This window comes from Magnolia sinica, chromosome 10, assembly GCF_029962835.1.
Source record: "Magnolia sinica isolate HGM2019 chromosome 10, MsV1, whole genome shotgun sequence".
Classification (NCBI taxonomy): Eukaryota; Viridiplantae; Streptophyta; class Magnoliopsida; order Magnoliales; family Magnoliaceae; genus Magnolia; species Magnolia sinica.
In genome coordinates, this window is record NC_080582.1 from 2,897,747 (window position 1) to 2,914,681 (window position 16,935).

Below are 16,935 nucleotides of genomic sequence, written 5' to 3' on the forward strand. Positions count from 1 at the left end.
GAAAAATGTAGGTAGAATAAAATTCTTTATATGCTTATATATACATATTTATATAAATATGTGTTAGAGAAAAATGTAGGTAGAATAAAATTCTCCATGTAGAAAAAATAAATAAAAAAGTTTAAAAAAAAGTGCATAGGGATACGGTTATAGCTACGGTTATAATCCGTAGCCATAGATCGGGAGTGGAATCGCAGAATTCGCGATTGATTGTAGAATTATGGTTATCTATCGCTACGGATTAGAACCGTAGCTTTATCCGTAGCCAGATCTATAGCTATGGATTATAACCGTAGCTATAACAGTAGTTAGACTGTGCGGGCGGCAGTGACGCGACAGTCTTTTTTTATTTTTATTTTTTGCTATGTTGCTTTGTGGGTCCCATCATGAGGTCTGTGTTATATCTAAACCGTCCATCTATTTGGCGAGCTCATATTAAGGCTTGTAACGAGAAATAAGATAGATCTAGCTATCAAGTGGACCACATTGTAAAAGGCAGTGGGGAATTGAACGCCTACCATTGAAACCCTTTTAGGGGTTACAGAAGTTTTGGATCATTATGAAATTTGTTTTTCCTCTTCATCCAGGCCTTTGTGACCCTTTGAATGAACTTAGACGGGGAGGATTTCTCACAAACATCACAATGGGCCCCCTAAAGGTTTCTAATGGTTGACGCTCATTCAACACTATTTCCTATAATGTGGTACACTTGAGATTTGGATATACCTCATTTTTCATCTTGTATCATAAAATGATGTGGAAAAATATATGGATGGCATGGATGAAAAGCATACATCATGGTGGGGCCCACAGACCACCGACCACCGCCATTGGCTAGTGGCAGGGGAGTACCCAATCAGTTTCCGTGAAGAGAGGGGTATTTTCGTCCTCAAATACGCTGTCCGTACGAACAGACAAAGTTTTAGTTGTTTCATAAAAACAGCCGGATAAATGGTGGGTCCACAGCCCCAATTTTCTCTCAAATATCACGTGGGCGACTGTATATGTGGCAGATGCATGGGTTGTCAATTTTGTGTCCACTACACTAGTCATTCAGATGTTATGTCAGTGATTGTATGGGTGACAGAGAGACATCGGTGACTGTATATATGGCAGAGAGATACGGGTCATTACTGAAGCTACTTCTCGCAATTACAATAAATATATTTACCGGATCTACGTATATTTTTTGTTGTGCAGTACACCAGTCATTCAAACGTCACGTTGATGTCTGTATATGGGGCAGAGAGACGGGTTCTGAGTGCCTTGAGTCAGAAGCTATGGATGAATGACCTGACAACAGAGGATCCCGACTCGTTTAGATATAACACATATCTCGTTATAAGACCCATAGAGCTTCCGGACATTATTACACCAGCTAGATAGTTGGTGTGTGGTACACCAGCCAATCCGCTTCCAGGAATCAAAACGGCCCGTGAATTGGTGGGTTTCCCTTGCACGTGTAGAAGAAATGGATGGCTTCGGCCGAACGAGGATCAGCTACTGCTGGGTTGAGTAGGGAGACTTGCTACTAATGTGATATCACCAAGTTCCATGGGCCCACTATAATAATATATGTGTTGTATCCACACCTTCTATACACTTTGGAGATATCATTTTAGGGCATGAGCTAAAGAATGAGATAAATCCAAAGCCATGGTAGATCCCACCACACAAAACAGTGGGGAGAGCGATGCCTACTGTTAAAACTTTCCTAATGCCCACTACGATGTTTACTTGAAATCCAACTTGTTCACAAGTTAAAAAAATACATGAAAGAGGAGAAAACAGAAGTATCAACTTGATCCTAAACTTTTGTGGCCTTTAGAAGTTTTTAAATGGTCGGCGTCACTCACCCCATTGTTTTCTATGGTGGGGTCAACTGGAGCCTTGGATTTGACTCATTTCTTACCTGTTGCCTTAAAATGATCTCTCGAAATAGATGAACAACATGGATACAAATAGAGCTGGACAAGACCCGACTCGATCGGGCAGATACAACTCGACCCAAACCAAATGCCAGAGTTGGATTCGAATCGAGTAGACCCAGTCGGATCTGAATTCCGATCGAGTCGAGTGCAGGTTACATAATAACCCGATCCGACTCGAACCGAAACTTAATCCAGTCGGATCCCGAACTGATCCGAAACCCGACTCGATCCATGGTGGGGCCCACGTTCTACAACTTTTTGTGGTCTAGCAAACTACTAACCTATTTGTTTTCTCATTTATGAGGTAAAGAAGCTGTAAATTAGTAATTATTACTTACCTCTGTATTTACATTTTGCAACCACCCATTAATGTTGACGTGATGTTGATGGAAAGCTTGTTTAAAAATCTTCTGCATTTGAAAGGGTAAAGAAAGTTTTTTCTCATTAAAATCTATGGGGCCCACTGTTATGTATGTGTTTGATCCATGCCATCCATCCATTTTTTCCACTCATTTTATGGCATGAGCCCAAAAATGAGGTAGATCCAAAACTCAAGTGGACCACTCCATATGAGACAGGAGAATTTGAACGTTTATCATTCATTTCTTCTTTGGGTCCATAGAAGTTTTGGATCAATTTGATATTTGTGTTTTCTCTTTATCCATGTCTATGTGATGCCATGAATGGGTTGAGCCCTATGGGCCCTTGGCTCATTTTTATTTTCAATGGTAGGCATTCACAATTCTCTTTGTTTCCTATGGTGTGGTCCACTTGAACGTTGTATCTTCCTCATTTTTTTTGTTCATGCCCTAAAATGGGCACACAGAACAGATAGATGATGTGGATCATACAGATACATAACAATGGGACCAATAAATTATACTGTCATAATTTTTATCCCTTTACCCACTATTTTTGCCACGGTTTTGGAAATTACACCATAAATCTTTTTCTTTTTTTTTTCAAACAAGTGTAAAAAACAATAATAACTTATTTACCCTTCATTTACAATGGAATTGAGAATGAATTGTTTGGCAAGCGCAAGCTTCTATTTCTGCAATCAAAATACGATATTTTTTTAATCTCAAATCATAAAAAAGAAGAAAAAAATTAGAAATTTTCTATCTTTTGATGATCTAGTAACCCATTTTGACTCGTAGCCAACTCGATCCAACTCGATATCTCTAACTGAGTCAGACTTGGTTTGGATCTGCCTAGCCAAGATCCGGTTGGGATCGAGTTAGGCCCGCTGGATTCGATCCCGAGTCGGATCAAGTTTCGGTCAAGGTTTTCACAATACCGAATCAAGTCGAGTTGGACCTAACTCGGTCAGACTCAACTCGATGCCTACCTTTAGATACAAAATATACATCATGGTGGGGCCCACAAAACTCGGTGACATCACTTCAATAGCAAGTCTCGCTACTTAGCCTGCCAGTATCTAATCTGCGTCGGCTTTGGCCAGCCCAGCCCAGGTTTGGCATGGGCCTTGCTTGACACTTAAAGAACCAAGCAGAAGGCCAATATGAACCTAAGTAAAGAGGCCTAACTAGAGCGGTACACAATCTGGACAAGCCCCACCATAACGTATGTGTTTCATCCATTTTTACCGATCATTTTATGACTTTATCCCAAAAATGAGATGGATATAGATCTCAGGTGGACCACACCACAAGAAAAAACAAAGGGTGGTGGGCCACCATCCAACTCTCATTTCTCTCTCTCTCTCTCTCTCTCTCTCTCTCTCTCTCTCTCTCTTCACAAAATCATCAAGAATATTTGAGATTTGCTAGCCCTAGCGCTAAAATCGAGCCCATCGGCTTATTAGGTAGGCCGCACCCACACCAATACGTTGCATGTAGGTGGTTGGCAACTTCTTTTAAACCGTCCATCGTTTTGATACTTGTTTGAACGACTATCTTATGAGTTGGATGGCTGACTATTGGGACAGATCATCTGCATGTGGGGCCCACTTCATGCACAACACGTAACTGTTTCGCATGTGTGGGCGGGAGAGCGTGGAGAAGTAGATGGTGGCAAGCGGATCTCAGTCCTTAGACGAAGGTATTCCCATTTAGATAACGATAGCAGAGTGACAATGGATTAGGTGAGACCCCGGCCTCACCCAAGACGGTGCAGCCCTTTCCGTGAGGCATTTATTAATTATTATTTTTTCAGATCATTTTAGGGCATTGTCTCAAAACCGAAGAAGATCCAATTATCAAGTGGACCATATCATAAGAAATAGTTGTGATTGACCGTCTTACCATTAAAAACTTCTCAGGGCTCACCTTAATGTTTCCGTAGTGTTTATTTACCATCCAATATATTAATAAGGGCATTGAGCATGGAGGAAGGGAAAAATAAAAATATAAGCTTCATCTAGAACGTTTGTGGCTCATCAATGTCCAATCTACACTGTTTCTTACAGGATAATTCACTTGATAATAGGATTTATTTCATTTTTGGGATAATTCTCTAAAATAATATGGAAAAATGAATGGACTATTGCGCAACATGCCAACAACGTTAGTGAACTGAGATCCAATCTCCGATCTTACCCACAAAACGATAAACAAGAAGAAATATAATCTAAAAGTAGAATCAAATCATACCAAACAAACCACAAGACAGAATATACGTGGAAAAATCCAAACAATAGTAAAAAACCACGGGTGCAAACTTTCACTATGAAGAAAACAGAATTACAAGAAATATACTAACCTTTTCTCCTTGGATGTATAAAAAAACATTTACATACACATAAGAATACCCTAGAATAGCCCTAGGTACACCCATTTATAGTTTAAGCAACTTCTTTTCATACCTCTGCGAAAACCGCCTCAAATTTATACAGTCCGCACCAAATCTGCGCAAAATCTGCGTAACCTCGACTAGTTGAGAGAGGTCCTCAACCGGTTGAGTAGGCCACTCGATCGGTCAAGCATGGGCCTCGACTGGTCGAGCCCACGGACCAAGAAAAACATTACACGCTGGACTTTGAGTCAAGCGAACTCTCGACTGGTCGAGCAGCATGGTCCAGATGAGGCTCCATACCTCAACACGGACGGTATGGATACATAATACACACATCAAGGTAGGCTCCACGATAATGGACGCAGTCTCACCTAATCCGCTGCCCAGCAGAGCAGCTAAGTTACAATAATAAGGAAGCTGATTGGCTGGTGTACCACACACCAGCTATATGGCTGGTGCATTGATGTCAGCAAGTTCTATGGGTCTCATCACGAGGTATTTGTTATATCCAAACTTTCTATCCATTTTGCAAGCTCGTCACAAGGCTTGAGATAAAAATAAGACAGATCTAACAATTAAGTGGACCATACTGCAAAAATCAGTGGGTATTGAACATCTACCATTGAAACCCTTTTGGGGTTCACAGAAGTTTTGGATCAATATGAAATTTGTTTTTCCTTTTTATCCAGGTCTTTGTGACCTTACAAACAGATTGGATGGAAAATAAACGTTATGGTGGGCCCTATGAAATTTTTAACAGTGAAAATCATTATCTCCACTGCTATTTGTTGTGTGGCCTAGTTGATCTTTGGATATGATTCAGTTTTTGGATATTACCTTAAAATAATCTCGAAAATATATGAACATTGTGGATATAATAAATAAATCATTGTGGAGTCCATGCAACTTTGATCTACTTTGAATCGTTCATACAACTGGGAGATCAAGGAGGGTCAGCGCTAGTCTTTGCGGAAGCGGATTGGCTAGTATATATAGTTGCTGTATTGACCCAAGTCTGTGGGTATGACCATGAGGTTTGTGCTATATCCAAACTGTCCATCCATTTGGCGAACTCATCGACCACATTGCAAAAAGCAGTGGAGGTTGAATGTTTACCATTGAAATTCTTTTTGGGGTCATAGGAGTTTTGGATCAATATGAAATTTATTTTTCCTCTTAATTCAGGTATTTAAGACCTCGTGAACAGCTTGGATGGAAAATAAATATTATGGTGAGCCTTATGAATTGTTTAACAGTGTAAATCATTATCTCCGCTGCTATTTATGGTGTGGTTTAGATGATCTTTGGATATGGTTTTTTTTTGGATAATGCTGCGAGGTACTCTCTAAAAATAGATGAATAATATAGATATAATAAATACATCAGGGGTACGTAACTTTGATCTCCTTTATACTGTTAGTACAACCCGAAGCTTGAGGAGCGTCAGTGCTCGTATTCACAGGACACGTACCTACAGCAGCTATATAGCTGGTGTGTGGTACATCAGCCAATCGGCTCAGTCTTCGCACGACTACAGCAGCTATATAGCTGGTGTGTGGTACACCAGCCAATCCGCTTCCCAAATACCATGGGCGGCGTTGTAGTTGGGTCACAGTCGCGTGTGTTACGCGTCAAGGGCTCGAGCTCAACTCCATGCCACACGTTATTATTGGTGGGCCTCGGATACAGATTTCTCTCATCTCTTGTTATAATTTCTTGAATAAGTCATCATTGATTGGGCTCGGATACAGATTTCTCTTATATTTCAATATAATTTCTTGAATAAATCCTTGTGACATTTACTCTGTCCGTTGAAATCCTTATAAGATTTTTATCCTCAGTCTTTTTGTTTTGGTCATACGTCGTCATTGGTGGGGCTCTTTGGCTCCACAATGGTCTGTGTGTGTGTTACATCCACTCTCATCAGTTGAGGCATTTCATGCTAGAACTTGAACCTAGAAATTAGGCCGGTCCAAATTTCCGGTGAGCCACACAGCACCGAAAATTGGGAATGGAGGTGCCCACCACAAAAACCTTCCTAAGGTGATCACCGTGTTGTTCATATGCCATCCAACGTTTGATCTGTACGGTTGATCTAGTAGGCTAACACATGAATAGGCCACAGGCTAGAGACGTGGTCAATCATTGTGGTTTTTCCATTAGCTCAACGTGGATATCTGCTAATCTTGCACTCAAATTTGTGGGAAATCCTTCACGTTTGCATTGAATATTGAACATTTATCTTCCTTATATCAACCCATTTTCTTGTAGTGATGTAGAGCGGGTCAAGTGCAATTTCATGGCCAAGATGGACCAGAAAAGGCCTGATTGGAGGCAGAAGCAATCTGGACCGTCAGAACCTTTAAATGGGCGTATCTTACAAACCAGAATGAGTTATCTAACGTGTCATATATGATTTTGGGGTAGGACGAGCTACTTTAGTCACCCAAACAGGTGCATGCTGAATTTGCGAGATTTCATCATATTGACAGTTGAATTTCCATTTTATTTTAATTTCTATTATTTATAGTAAGTTTTAGTTTGATTATAACTCTTCATCCCTTTGTGTTTAGAAGTGGCATACAACATGAAAAGTGTTTTTTTTTCTTTAATGGTTGAGCCAATAGGACACTTTTTTTAAAAGAAAAAATCCATGTTGTCTAGTAGAAATCATGACAGCCTATAAATAGTAAGATTTCTAGGAGTTTTAGTTATAGTTTAATTCTGAAACTTAATCCTAAGTTTTATGTTATTATTTAAGCGGGTTGTAAGCTCTTTTTAATCATTAATCAATTTATTACGAATTTCTTGAAATTATTTTATTTTCTTATTTTCCTCCTGAATTCGGAATAGTTATCCCCTAAGAAGATGGTGCTCGACCTCAACACGTCCTCCCTTGCATCACTTAGGAGCATGAATCACATGATAGGTGCACGGATCTGAATTTGGAACCACTAATGTAGAGAGTGGCTACCACTTTCTGTTTGTTTGAAACATAGGTTCCATTGTGGATTAGCATGGCCCATAGCTGGTGATCAAGTGATCTTATTCATATGAATTTGGTCAGTTAATTTGGACAACTAATCATTTTTTTCTTTTTAGTTTTAACTGTCCATTCATAGCCATAAACCGAATGGGTGAGGAGTCAGTTTGATTTTAAGGCCGTGCACCATTCACAATTAAGGCTGGCAATATGGACCAGGCCAGGGCCTAGCAAATGAGAACTCTGAACAGAGACGGCCCAACCACTTCAAAACCTACGCCTAAAACAACACTAAGCCCGCTCGTTGTCAAGCCTCATCCAATAATTTCATAAGATCACAAAGACATGATGAAAGGAAAACACAAATATCAGCTTCATCCAAAACTTCTGTTACTCCCCAGGAAATTTTCAATGGTAGACATTTAATTCACAATGCCACAACACATGTATATGAGAATTTTCCGCAGCTGACTAGCTTCTAGAAGGCCCACCTCGTATGCCCATGTTATTCAACCCCTCAACTCGAGAAGGTTGTTCATATCAGGAAAATGGGATTCACCAAAAATCAGGTCCATTCAATTATCAGGTGACCACATAATAAAATAATGACAACCATCGAAAGGCCTCTTAATCAATGTGGTGGCCCATATGATGATGGGACAGGTCTGATTTCTTATTTGTCCTTTTTTATGGTGTAGTGAACCCATTGAACGGGTTGGATGCAATGCACACCACATGGGGCCCTATCCGCAGCCATTTGTTGTGGAGGCGCTTTTGTTGCAATAGTTATAAAAGGTCGCGGATTACCTACTGACAGGTTGAGTAGCGAGACTAGCTACTGAAGTGACGTCACCGAGTTATGTGAGCCCCACCATGATGTATGTTTTGTATCCACACAGTATATCCATTTGGAGAGGTAATTTTAGGTCACAAGATAAAGAATGAGTCAGATCCAAAGCTCTAGTGGACCCCACCACAGAAAATAGTGGGAAGAGTGACTGCCACCGTTAAAAACTTCTAAAGGCCACAAGTTTTGGATCGAGCTTTTATTTGTGTTTATGTGTTAAATTATGAACAGGCTGGATCTCAAATAAAAATCATGGTGGACAATAGGAAGGTTTCAACGGTGGGCATCACTCTCCCACTGTTTTCCATGGTGAGATACAAAACATACATCACGGTGGGGCACACAGAACTAGGTGAAGTCCTTTCAGTACCAAGTCTCGGTAGCTAATCCACGTCCAACGAACTTCTTGCGGACTAGTACTGGTCTGTGTTGTGTGGGCTTTCCACCGTTATGTATGTGTTTTATCCATGCCATCCATTCATTTTACCAGCATATTTTCATACATGAGCCTTAAAATGAAGAATATCCAAATCTCGGGTGTAACATACCACAAGAAACACCTGAACCTCAAACGTGGCTGATTTTTAGCCCGGGGCCCATCCGTCAGTTCATTCAGAGGCTGGAAGTCCCCAATCCATCCAGCGAGGCCTACAAATGGTTAAGGGCCCGTTTGGCCAGGTGGATTGGGAGGGATTGAATGGTATTAGGGTGGATGGCATGGATTTCTAGGTAATGATGATGCTGTCAGTGGATTGTCTGGAGATCCATGGGATTGCAATATCCCTGGATTGCTATATCCAATCTGTTTGGCGCGCCCGGCCAATCCTGGGATTAAACCTTCTCATCCCTTCCAATCCCTCAAACCAAACACGTCCCAGGCAAATTTGAAAGGATTAGGTTGGATTGGATGGGATTTAAAGGTAATGATGGTGTTATCAGTGGATTGTCTTAAGATCCATGGGATTGGGATCAGATCACCGACTCTGTTTGGCACGCCAGGCCAATCCCAGGATTTGACTTTCAATCCCTTCCAATACCATCCAAGCCCTTCCAATCCGACCGGCCAAACGGGCCCTAATGTAAATAAAAATAAATATATAATAAAAAAGGAAAAAAAAAAAAGAGGAAAAATTAAAATAAGAGGCTGGTTAGTCTGCAATATTGTAAACTTATTTCTCAGCAATTATTTTTGTTAGGGCTTTGTTTTGAATTGCCCAACAATTATTCAACGAAGGAATGGTAAGGTTCTTGCTACATAAATCAATGAGTTTTATGTGGTCAATGGCCTTTGTATTGAAAATTTGTCATGACCCTCTTTTGATGAGACAAGGAATAAAACCCAACCTTTTCTTTTCTTTTCTATGTGATGGCCACTTTTAAATTTGATTAAAACCTGCATTTTTTTTACAGATAAAAAAGTTTGTACATATTCACATGCAAAACACATGCATGAATTGCTGCTCACACTATCCAAAAGCCTCTTGTGTCCATATTAAATTGGGATTCAAAATTAGGAAAACTTAACCTTTACCTTACCTGTGTCCATATTGAGATCCTCTTTGGTCCAGATTTCACCTAAAACAACCCTGACCCAACCAGATCCAGCTTATATTGAGTTGGATCCAACCAACATATTTATAGTTTGGTTTGGGGCTGATATCTAGACCCAATAAAATTAGACATGTTGGGTCTAAAACATTCCTTAACCTGCCCAACCTATTTGCACCCCTAGCAAGCACCCTATCATTCAGTGTCCTCAATTAAATATTTCAATATAGCATGTGAGAGGAAGTCTACAAGAAAGCCAAGCCTGCAAGAACCCAACAAAAACAGAAATCAAGACCATCATGTCATCAATTGTACATGTGATGGTCTCGCCGCACGTCTGAATTGGCACACGTGCGAAAGATATGATCTATCCATAAATTAGGGCACGTACCCAAAATCAGGCCTGTCCACTCATAGACAGCTAGAGCAAAGATAAATACATTTTTATATTCAACATATATATAGGCGTGTTGTCTGCCTGATTAATGACAAGCCAGATTAATGGACTCAATCTTGCACAATCCAAATGTTGATGGGAAGACACCGGCGAACAAAGTTGCAGTGAAAGCCAGCTTTCTGTATGCGAGTAGATCAGCGGAAGGATATACTACTTTCTGAAGCATGGAAGACAGCAGCAGCAAAACTACCGCAACTGGTGTTGGACGTAGGCCAGTGGGGCCCACTGGTGAGCAATCACTAGTGGGGGGGTCCCATATGTTTAAGCTTCTCGCGGCTTCTTCCTTCCTGTTATATTTCAAATTTAACTTTGAATTTGATTTTAGATGGGAGATAGGAATATGACCGGATTATCTGCCAATCTCTCATTCTTTCTTATAAAGGAATGAGCTTCTCTTGTAAAATCATCAACCATACGAAATACCGGGAGTATACAGAGAGATATAGTATGCACTGTAATATGTCCATTTTGGCTTGTCCTTGGGACGATCTAATCCATAAATCATGATCCGGGGCCATCTATACTATAGGATCAGAGGTGTGAATAGATCCATTTACTCCAATAGTAGATAGGCGGGCCGTTGGAGCATTAATCTTCTGCTTTGTGAGGGTTCCAAAATTCGTGTAGACCGTCAGATCTTGAGGGCTTACCTTCCGCGCTTCCCATCAACCGGACCGATGGCTCCCCCTCGCACTCCCCATAGCAGCCTAAATCAGCGGTAGGACAACGCTGGTATCTAATTTGAGCAAACACCCACAACTCACAATCAGAGAAATTAACAAACCAAGCTCAAAGCAAAACATCAATAAAACAAGGAATTAGAAAGATTCCTCTACACCAACCACTAGAAATTAAAATCAGGACTATAGAAACTAAAATCTTAATCCCGAAAAAACCCAATTCAGCAATCGTTTAGCATTTAATTGAAATGAAAGTTTCATAAGAACAGAACAGTTTCAAGTATCCAACAAGTTCGAACAAGACACTTACAGAGACCATTCTGAGGATCGAGCCTCGCCAAAAGTCAATCCATCAGGGACTAAGGGTTCAAGGAATGAAAAAATTGCATACTACCATTCACTACAACTGAAAACAAGTAAAGGCTAACGATTTTCACCACATTACCACAAAGTTTGGTTTGAGGACTGAAAGATGGTCATCTTGTCAAATGATCAAGCCCATTTACTAATACAATAGCCAAGATCTTTCCTTCTACGTTAACCAAGATATATCAAAGGGACCATGATGAATGATCACAAATATATCCAAAAAAAAAAAAAAAAAATGTAGTTCAGGTATGTTCCATCGGACAAACTCCCAATGCAAATGCGTAACTGAGAACACCCAAATGAGAAGGAAAAAAAACAATTCAATGCTTTCAAGTAGATATTAGAAAGGATAAACCACAAAATAGAACAAGCAACTCAAATACAAGTGACAGAAATCTTACAGAGTTTTGAGATTTGGCGTCTGTGAAAGAGTTGAAGGGATTGGACCTGTACAAAGGTTGAGTTGCTGATATCAGCATATGTCATAATGAACAAATAGTTACCACAAACAAAAAATTCACTAAAAACAAGAACCATTGGGAAGGTGTTGGATTGCTTTTGTCTCTCTTCATGCTCAATTTCATCTTGTTTTTGCATGAATTCAATGGAAGGAGAAGATGGTATAGAGAGGAAGTCACTGATTCGAAGTGAAGGTGATCAGATGGTAAGAATTACAGAAATTATTGATCAGAACCATACATTAGCTTTCCATTTAAGCCCAAGGTGAATTTTGTTTTGTTTTTTTGCTTCTTCTTTTTTTCTTTTTTTTTTTTTCTTTTTTTTTTTACTTATTTTATTTGTTTGTTTATTTTTTGAACTGTCTAAATGACATCCTAAGATTATTCTAAGCAATGGTTTAAAACATGGATTAGGCTTGGGTGGCAGTTTGATCCAACCGCCAGTCCATTTGGTCAGACCTAACTCTGTTTCATTTCAGCCTGAAAATCTGCTCAATCTAAAGTCATAAAAATAGAAAAGAATAACAAGTATTCCATTATTAGCACAGTGGAACTGTCTGATTTTTAAGTCCTGCACATGAGCTTTGACTGATATAGTTGTGTTTTTTTTTTTTTTTTTTTTGTCTCTTACAAATTGTTTCTGCTTTTGACTGATATTGTCCAAAAACCATCCGATCATACAGCCAGGAGTTGGGTCTGGGTTTTAGAACTGCTTCTAAGATCACCAAAAGAAGTTAAATGAAACAACAAATAACATAACATAGGCTATTTGATTAAATCTCTAACCAAACCAATCAGACTATCACCTAGGAGAGTTTCATATAATCAGTCAATGAAAATCATTACTTTTAATAAAGAAAAACTAAAACATGGATGATGAATCCTCTGGAAATAAATAACTGCAGATTCTAACAGAAATTCTATTATTTATCTTGGAGTTCTGTTTTTCATGGAAAATATTGAAAGTAAGAAACCACAGTTTTCTCCAAAAGCTTGAAAATGAAAAACACCTTGAAAGTCTAGCGCTTTGAAAGAAACCAATATCTATAATTTCCTTGAAAAGCTTGAAAATGGAAAACAGTTTGCATCACTATTTTTTCGACAAATAGGGGACAATAGATATATATGGAGGTCTTCTTTTCTTTTACATCTGAATAAACGCTCATCTGAATAAACATCTCCCTGACCAGTAAATCTCTTTCTTTTACATTTTCTGAGATTTGGGTTTCTTTCTTTCCCATTTTTTAGTCTTCTTGTTTACTGGCTTTGGGTGATTGATCAATTTAATTAAAAAATAAATAAATTTGTTTCAGATCAAGCCAAAAAAATCTCACTGTTATCTATAGTTTCTCGAAGCATGAACAGAAGTGATAGAAGATTTGGAAAGGCAAAGCAACTATTTCAAAATATCGAAAGGTATAAAAAGCTGGGAGTGAGATAAAGCACAAGTTCAAAGTGGGAGGAGCAAGAAGGAAGAAGAATCCTGCAACTTTCTTCATTAATGTTGCGCGGAAAATCTTGATAATAGTATCGTTTAAAAAAAAAAAAAAGCGTGGAAGTAGCTTTTCTTCATTATTGCTGCCTATGCACAATACTTCATCTAGAGATGTAGCTAAATGGCATTTTTGCATCAAATATAGAAATATTCAGTTTAGAGTGCCATTTCCAAAGCACGAGAAGTATTGAACTTAGCTGGCCAAGGTCTCAGAATGCTTATGTTGTAATTTGTAAATAGTAAATACTGGTACTTTTGTTAATACTACTATACGGGAGAGAGATTGATGCCCCAAATATTACAAGATTAATGTAAGGGGTCGTTTGGATGCCTGTAAATTAGGCTACCTGTAAATGAAATACATGGCGAGGCTCAACAGCCCAATAAATAGATTGCTGAAATGTGAGACCCACTTGTCAGAATTGAAAACCCGTGCATAGTGTGCAAAGATGTGGGCCATTTCTCATATAATGCCTCATCCTAAGCACATTACAAGTTGAAATGATCCAAGTGGGGGGCTAGCCCCATGATAGAAATTACAAATTTTCACGTCCAACTTGAAATGTATGGAATTGCAATCAGTGGTTTGGCTGTCACTACAAAACTAAAGTTGTGTTGCTTCCATTTTGGTCATTTCTAGTTTGAATTAGGCTATTACGATTGAGTCCAATTCAGTGCAGGTGAGGTTTTTAAGAACAACGGACGATGATCAAGTATGGTTACCTGAGAGAAAAACATCTGAACCCCTGCTTCCAGCAAGAGCAGCCTGCGGCCCACCTTGTCTACAGCATAGATCAAGACCGTAGTGGAGACAACATTGACAGCGCCTGTGATGATGGCCGAGTAGAGGGAAGCATCGTTCTTGAACCCCAGAGTGTTGAAAAGGACTGGGGCATAGAATATTATGGCATTAATGCCCGTGAATTGCTGGAAGATCTGCACCAGGAAATTTTTTTTTGAACATTTTACAAAGAGATACCAACAATAAAAAGAGGAACGCATACGAAATGCCCGCAATGGACTGTGCTTGCGGGACATTCTCAGAGCTATCTGATCAGGTCTAGAAACTGGGCACTAGCATTAGCAATGAAGATGACCCGCATCGTTTATCATTGTGGGTGTTTATACTGCAATGGATCACTGAAATTGAAGATAACTAAATCAGACTGATCAGGTGTAGCTATGAAAATGACCCGTTTTGTCATTTGTTGTGGGTGTTTTATACTTAAGGCAGAGACTTGCGAGGGAGGCTGACCTGCATGACCATAGCAGTAATCAGCTGCGGGCATTTGCGTCGCTTGAGGGGGTTCCTGAATGGGTGCTTGACTTCCTTGGCCACACGGCTTGCCTCCACAAGCTCCAGGAACTTGGACACAGAAAACTTCAATATAATCCATCACCAATAAGAGAGATTTCGAATTGCTATTGGTTTTACATCCAAAACCTATTTTCATTGAGATTTAATATCGATTCCAGTGAAGAAACTTGTGCTTTGGATTAAAAAACAAGTGGATTTGAAAGATTCAGACCTAAAAACTCATCATCTAACATTAAAACACAAAGGTAAATGGAATTGAGTTTCTCTAAGAAAACCTGAGAAAGAAACATAGGTAAGAAAGAAAACTCACCTTCTGTAAGAATGACACAGAGAACTGAGAACTCCATCCTCTGCTGTTTTTCAAAGCAGTGAAAGAAGAATCCCCATCTTTACTTGGAACAATAAATTCCCATTCACTCCTTCCTCCAATGATATTTCATGATTTCCATTGGGCTTGAAAATCTCAGACATCACTAATAGAAAGAAGAAGAAAAAAAAAAAAAAAACATAACAAAAGAACAAATTTGAACTGTGATTCCAAAGCAAGGAGAAACACACAGAAAATTCAACTTCAGCTTTTACCGTAGCCATAGGATTTTAGCTACGGATTTTATTCGTAGTTTTTTCCCAGTTTTTTGGTAGTGCAAGAAACCTAAAAGTAGTAGCTGAAGAATCAGATGAAAAACCGCTCGTGAAGAAGGAGAAATTCAGAGTAGTCGGTTATTGACCACAAGCCTAGTTTTCCTTTCTTTCTCTCTTATTATTCTTTCTTTCCTGAAAAAGAGATGGAGATAGAGACACACACATATATCATTAATAGGAATGGGAGTGTTTCAATTAATATGAAGATTTTTAGACTAAGTTTGAGAAAAAGGGTGTAGGGAATTGAAAGCTGCTCCAACAACCCACCGGAAAAACAGACAAAACTGAAAGATTAACCCACAGGAGTTTCTTAAATAGTTGTCTCTGGTGCATATCGACTGACTAATATGTAATCGGGACCATATTCATTCGTCTAGATGAGGGTGACAAATCCAATTGATTGGGTGATCTTATGGCCCCCACCTTGACCTGAAAATGGATGGTTAAGGCAAATAGCTTCCCACTACCAGACATTCGAAGGCTGCATTTGGATGATCGAATGAATCCAAGTGTAAACATGCATGCAAAGGAGGTCAACAAGATTTAAGATGTGATATAACGTGTGATATATCTTATCACACATTGATTTGTACACTGGGCCTAACAAAGAAATGTTTATATTGGATGTAGGTTGAGTATAAAGGAGATCGGGTTGGGCTCCTTGGGCCACGTCGGGTCAGATTGTGAGTTGGGTCCTCTTAAGGTCAGGTTGGGTTGGATTGACCCTCAACCCAACCCAACCTTGCACCCATAGTTCCTATAAGTAGGGCCCGCATTTTGTTGATTTATACCATTGATCTGAGAAGCCGCAACTTGTGGATGCACGATGCGTGAAAAATATTCATGTGTGACAATCATAGCAATTTGACCAGTGGCCAATGCGTCCCATCCGATCAATGGTCCGCATCACGAATCCACAAGCCCTACTTTCACAATCTCGCCAGGCCAAAGATCATAAACATCCTCTAATGCAAGACATGAAAGACAGTAAAAACAATCAGTAATACTAACCTGCAAACACCACACTCATTGCAATGGAACTTTACTTTACTGGTCTGTAACAATATTAAACAACAACAGTTCAACTTCTGGATAATAATTTTTAATGGATGAGTCTTAATAATTTTCCACAATAATGCAAGAGTCATAATGGAAATTCTTGTTATCACTATTGGGAACATAATCAACAATTCAAGCTCCAAATCAAGGATAAAAAATGCTCAAAAATGCATAACACCCAAGTTACCAAATTGAAACCACAAAGATGCCGGGGATTAACCACGCACTTTATTCCATGTGATATAAGATTGCACGGCCATGCTTTTATATTGCTTGAGCTTAAAAATGGATGGTCACAGTCGTAGGTCTACATGTACTACAATATAGATTTCTCTTGGCTCACATTCTCTCTACTTCTTTCTTTAAGTGTGTGCTATGGATGGAAAACTTC

The 16,935-nt window shown here is 39.3% G+C and overlaps 1 protein-coding gene across 6 annotated transcripts; it reads right to left on the bottom strand.

The window, feature by feature from the left end:
* Positions 1 to 11,073: 11,073 nt before the first annotated feature.
* On the bottom strand, positions 11,074 to 15,415 carry LOC131257762 (sugar transport protein MST3-like). Of its 6 annotated transcripts, none has more exons than XM_058258615.1 (5): positions 15,154 to 15,415; positions 14,719 to 14,969; positions 14,249 to 14,461; positions 11,974 to 12,019; positions 11,074 to 11,259 (listed from the first exon to the last, which is right to left on the bottom strand). In XM_058258615.1, exons 1-5 carry the CDS (start codon positions 15,188 to 15,190, stop codon positions 11,231 to 11,233), a joined length of 576 nt encoding a protein of 191 aa, XP_058114598.1. In that variant the 5' UTR covers positions 15,191 to 15,415; the 3' UTR covers positions 11,074 to 11,230. The 6 variants fall into 6 exon arrangements, 5 of the variants coding, with proteins under 5 accessions (XP_058114598.1, XP_058114599.1, XP_058114602.1 ...); XM_058258616.1 differs by having other exon boundaries at positions 11,076 to 11,259; positions 14,719 to 14,906; XM_058258619.1 differs by having other exon boundaries at positions 11,077 to 11,259; positions 14,719 to 14,882.
* Positions 15,416 to 16,935: the final 1,520 nt, after the last annotated feature.

What these genes read in the sequence shown, in the direction of transcription:
- LOC131257762 (XM_058258615.1), bottom strand. Translation starts at nt 15,190, where the DNA reads ATGGAGTTCTCAGTTCTCTGTGTCATTCTTACAGAAG. An exon ending in CACAACAAATGACAAAACGG is followed by an intron (nt 14,462 to 14,718) that starts GTCATTTTCATA and finishes TTCCTGGTGCAG; the next exon opens with ATCTTCCAGCAATTCACGGG. An exon ending in ACGCCAAATCTCAAAACTCT is followed by an intron (nt 11,260 to 11,973) that starts GTAAGATTTCTG and finishes TGCTCAAATTAG; the next exon opens with ATACCAGCGTTGTCCTACCG.